This window comes from Microchirus variegatus, assembly GCF_963457635.1.
Source record: "Microchirus variegatus genome assembly, chromosome: 1".
Classification (NCBI taxonomy): Eukaryota; Metazoa; Chordata; class Actinopteri; order Pleuronectiformes; family Soleidae; genus Microchirus; species Microchirus variegatus.
In genome coordinates this window covers 42,942,347-42,947,451 of record NC_139802.1, presented here as the reverse complement: position 1 = coordinate 42,947,451, position 5,105 = coordinate 42,942,347, and the positions used below count along the sequence as shown (strand labels likewise).

Sequence of the window (5,105 nt, the reverse complement as noted above, 5' to 3'; positions counted from 1 at the left end):
ACTTGTGTGTGTGTGTCAGGGTCAGCCCTCTGTGCTGCCGGTGCGTTCACAGCCCTGTGCGCTTATATCTTCATTCATTGATTTTAAAGAACACCACCATGTGGCACAGAGCAGAGATAACAGGACTCTGAATTTAACTGAGAGGAGCAGCTGGTGCATCATGGGAAAAAAACCCAGCAAACATTGCACCATCAGCATTTGTTTTATACATATAAAGGTATATATATAACATACATGTATGACAAAACACATACATGCTGCAGCAAAAACTGCAAGTGAGGAAGATGATGATATGCTTCCATTTCCTACACTGATTTTAACATTTTTATTATTTCTACTCTATACATTTATATCTAAATTCTAAATTTTATTCTTCTTTAGTCTTATGTTCTTGTTGCTGTGTTTGTAATAAACCAAAAACAACAAAGTAAATCACTTTATGTTTAAAAAATGACTTGACGTTTAAAAAAAAATAAGGTAATGTTAAGGTTTATATGTTCTTATTGTTTTGAAATTAATGTTTTATTTTGCTTATAGCACAATGCTACTCTATGCTAAGCTAAATGGTTGTAGCGTTGTCACTTTCTTCCTCTAATCCTGACCAGGAAGTGAATAACAGTTTCCAAAACTACAACCACCATAACAAGCAAAGAAAGGTTTTTCTTATTAATGTCTTATAAGCAGTTAGAAAATGCTACATCAAGCTAAGCTAAATGGCCATAAAACAGTATCACTTTCTTCTTCAAATCTCTAAATAACAGTTTCTCCATCAAACACATTTATAATATACCTTTAATACCAGTTAATTGATTATTAGTAAACGCTACACTATGCTAAGCTAAATGGCTATATTGTTCTTCTGATCTCTAGCATGAAGTAAATAGCAGTTTCCAAAACAACATCAACTACCTTTATTATATATATCTGCACCATATAACTCAAGGGAATTTTGTATTATTAATGTGTTTGTAACCAGTTAATTAAACATTAGCAAATGCTACATTAAGCTAAAGCTAAATGGCTGTATTGTTGTCACTTTCTTCTTCTAATCTGTACCAGGAAGTGAATAACAGTTTCCAAAACTGCAACCACCATAATAACCAAAGAAAGGTTTGTCTTATTAATGTCTTATAAGCAGTTAGTAAATGCTACATCAAGCTAAGCTAAATGGCCATAAAACATTATCACATTCTTCTTCTAATCTCTACAACGCAACAAATAACAGTTTCTCCATCAAACACATTTATAATATACCGTTAATACCAGTTAATTAATTATTAGTAAATGCTACACTATGCTAAGCTAAATGGCTATATTGTTCTTCTGATATCTAGCATGAAGTAAATCGCAGTTTTCAAAACTACATCAACTACCTTTATTATATATATCTGCTCCATATTACTCAAGGAAAGTTTGTATTATTAATGTGTTTATAACCAGTTAATTAAAAATTACATTAAGCTAAAGCTAAATGGCTGTATTGTTGTCACTTTCTTCTTCTAATCTGTACCAGGAAGTAAATAACAGTTCCCAAAACTGTTAACCACCTTTATAATATGTCATTATTATGTTATTACAATGAAGTATGTCTTATTCATGTCTTATAAACATGTTATAAAGCATTAATAAACGCTTTATTAACTAGTAATAAAGCTTATCAGTCACCAAAACTCATGTATGGACAACAAAATGCTTCATAACACAAAAAGTCACACAAAGAGCTCATGTTTATTATATATTTTTTTTTATTAAGATTATAAATTTTTTTACAAATATTCTCTGAAACAGTTTTCACCCGGAGAGCTACACGTTATCAAACACACACAAATGATAAAAAAACAAGGATAAGGAGAGAATACTCTGTGTAGTTTGGTTCATATCGCAGATGTTGTTGTTTTTTTAAAACCTTTCTAAAACAAAAGGATCAATAATCATGACGATGATGTCACACAGAATGACCTGATGACGCGCCGCGAGGGGGGAGGAGTCACGTGACGTGAGCTGGTACCGTTGTCACGTGACCGCCCATACTGATCAGGATGTGCAAAGACCAGGTTTGTTTTTGTTTGTTTGTTTGTTTTGACGAAGAAGGGGGGAAAAAACAAAAAACAGAGACATTCAGTCACTTTCACTGTGCGTCCACTGGTGTCAGTAGAGAGCAGCGGTGTGCATGGATTTAAGGCAACGACAGTCGATCCACGTCATCGGGTTTAAGTCACAGAGTGTTCTTTTTTTTTTATGGCACAAGCTCCGCCTCCTTCTCCTCCTCCTCCATTGACGTTAAATCCCTCCTCCCTCCGTTTTTTTAAATAACTTTTCTTTTTCTTTTCTTTTTTTTCTTGCAAAAATAAAGTTTGATTTTTTTTTCTCTTCTCCACCGCAGACGGAGACCGGGGTCCAGGCCATGACGCCGACATGTGAGTGAGTGATGTCACCGAACACCAATAATCTTAATTTAATGTGATTGTTTTGCTGATATATACGTTTCTTTGAAGTTTCCAATGAGTTTAATCAGCTTTAACCTTCAAGAAAAGTCTCGTTTTTGCTTAAAAGGAACATTTCTGGAAGAAAACATTCAGTAAAAGCAACAAAATATTGACGGAAAGTTCCTCAGTGATCGTGGAACCATGAGAAAACCATAGCTCCTGTTTCTGTGGGAACACGAATCGCAAGATTTCATGCTATAAAAAAGCACTAGCAACGATTTGGCCGTAGTTAATTTCCATTATCGCTAATATTTCATGTACGTGACTTAAAAACCGCTGCCTAGCATATACCAACATACAGTCGTAGTGATTTATTTTGAAGTGCCACTAGGGGGAGCCACCATGTTTCCAATTATTGTTCACAAAACTGTTTTTTCACATAAAAATGTTTATCTTTTGTAACATATTCGTAGCATTAATGTTGTTTTTGCAACATTTTCAGGTCTTTTTTGTAACATTTGTAACATGTTTAAGTTTATGTAACATTAGTTGATCTGAATTAATCTGTAAATAAATACAAATATTCAGAGAAACTAAAGAAAATGCTGCCAGAACATGTTACTAAAGGTCTTTTTGGTGTACAAATATAAACAGAAGGCTCCACCCATTTATCTTAAAAAATGATAATTTACAATTATCGCAATAATATCGTGAACCGCATTGTGTCCTTGTTCCCAAACAGCAGCAGGAGCTGGTTTCTCCATGTGGTTCCGCTCACTGTTGGACTCTGTGGAGAAACAACCAGACCCGGTCTCTGTCACACATAAAGTGTCCGATTAGAAAGCCACGATGGCCCGGGTCCACGCGCCCAGGCTGGCCAGAGCCTGTTTGCTACAGATCTGCTCCAGGTCCGCCTGCCGGCTCAGCAGCCCCGAGAACCCGGAGCCGAAGATGGAGATCAGGTTGGAGATGTTGGAAGTGTCCGTGTAGTTGTCGCCGGAGAAGAACGCGCAACAGTCCTCGCGCTTCGCTCTCTTCCGAGACGCCGTGAACTCGGACGGATCCTCCGCGTCGTTTACGCAGCAGCCGAACTCGACCTTCCGCTTCCTGGCCGCCGGCAGCGGCAGAGGCGCGGGCAGCGGCTGCGGCAGAGGCTGCGCGCCCTGCCCGCAGTGGAGCGCGTCGCAGCAGCAGCAGTCCTGGTGCAGGTATCCGTTCTCCACCGTGGTCACCACATGAGTGTCCAAGTCCAGCACGGTGGTTTTGTTGCAGTACGAGCCGGGAGACGCCTCCATGCAGCAGCTGCGGTAGTCGCACGGCTCCGGCTCCGTGTCGCCGTCCTGGAAAGGAGAGCAGCCGAGCAGAGAGCTCGCTGCCCGGACGTGCGCCGCCGCCGCTGCCGCTGCCGCCGCCGCCGCGCCTCTGTCCTCCTCGCCGCAGCACGCAGCCTGCTCCTGCTCCTCTCCGCTCACCTCCTCCGCGTCCAGCTCCAGCTCCAGCGGGTCCAGCTCCTGGATCTCGTTGCAGACGGTCATCACCTCCTCGTACTGCTGCATGCGGTAGATCTCCGCGTACTTCTCCTTGATGTAGACCTGGCGCGCGTTCCGCAGCACATAGGACACCAGCAGGTTCTTGTGCAGCTTGATGCCTCCTCGCTGCGTCCTGGAGTTGTGGATCTTCATCAGCGACATGGAGATCAGGCTCTGCGCGTCCGCTGCGCACTCCATGGTGGCGACGATGATGGACCCGTGCTCCCGGTCCACCCCCAGCTCCTGACCGGGAGAGGACGCTCGCCTGCCCGCCGTGAGAGTGTGTTTGTTCGGGGAGAAAGGTTCCAGTGAGCTCTGTGGAGAAACATCGAAGCGCAGATCCGCCTCCCTGTGAGAGTCTGCGATCATTTGCAGATGTCCTCAAACCACAATCTGTATATAGTCCAGAGGCAGGGCCCGCCCACTTCGCCGCGAGCCAATGAGCGGCCTCGGCTGCGCTGAGTGACAGGCGCGCGCTCTGGAACTATTTCCTCCAGGACCAATGAGCGTCCGGCGGTTCCTGTGTTCTATTCAAATTCCAGACAAGCTGTGAAACAGGAGAGTCCACATTTCAGCTGCGTGCAGGAACACAGCGAGGGAAAAAAACAAAAACATGTCACAATCACACAGATACGACTTTAAAAAGAAGGAAAATAACATAAATGCACACTTTTATTAGTGTCCTTATGATGCGCGTCATAGAAATACATCCATACTTTGTTCTTATTGGATTTGTTTATCATTTATTTATCAATAACACAACAAAATGGATATAATCTTTATAATAGAGAAGTAAAATTATGGTTTTATCATCTTATTCCAACAGTACTAATATGTAAATTGTATATGGAACAAAATTTAACAATATAACATGAAATATTACCTTATTACACAGTAATTAAAACACTTATTACAAAGCTATTAACTGCATATTTAATGGTATTATCTCATCACATCAATATAATTACTCTCCTATTACACAATTATTATTAGTATTATACTATTAACATGTTACTGTACTATAATATAATTATTTTATTGACTAGTTTCTGTTTTCTGCTGCTGAGACAAGAGCTTTTACTCAGTGTGGAGTCACTAATAATGATAATATGTTTTATTTTTGCGATAAAACAAACATATTATTGATAGT

The 5,105-nt window shown here is 40.7% G+C and overlaps 1 protein-coding gene across 1 annotated transcript; it reads right to left on the bottom strand.

Annotated features, from left to right (window-relative positions):
- Window positions 1-1,845: 1,845 nt before the first annotated feature.
- On the bottom strand, window positions 1,846-4,230 carry ier5l (immediate early response 5-like). The gene has a single exon (XM_083901769.1). It carries the CDS (start codon window positions 4,151-4,153, stop codon window positions 3,263-3,265), a length of 891 nt encoding a protein of 296 aa, XP_083757895.1. The 5' UTR covers window positions 4,154-4,230; the 3' UTR covers window positions 1,846-3,262.
- Between the last annotated feature and the right edge of the window lie 875 nt (window positions 4,231-5,105).

Excerpts from the sequence above, each read along its gene's own strand:
- ier5l (XM_083901769.1), bottom strand. The coding sequence starts at position 4,153 with ATGGAGTGCGCAGCGGACGCGCAGAGCCTGATCTCCATGTCGCTGATG.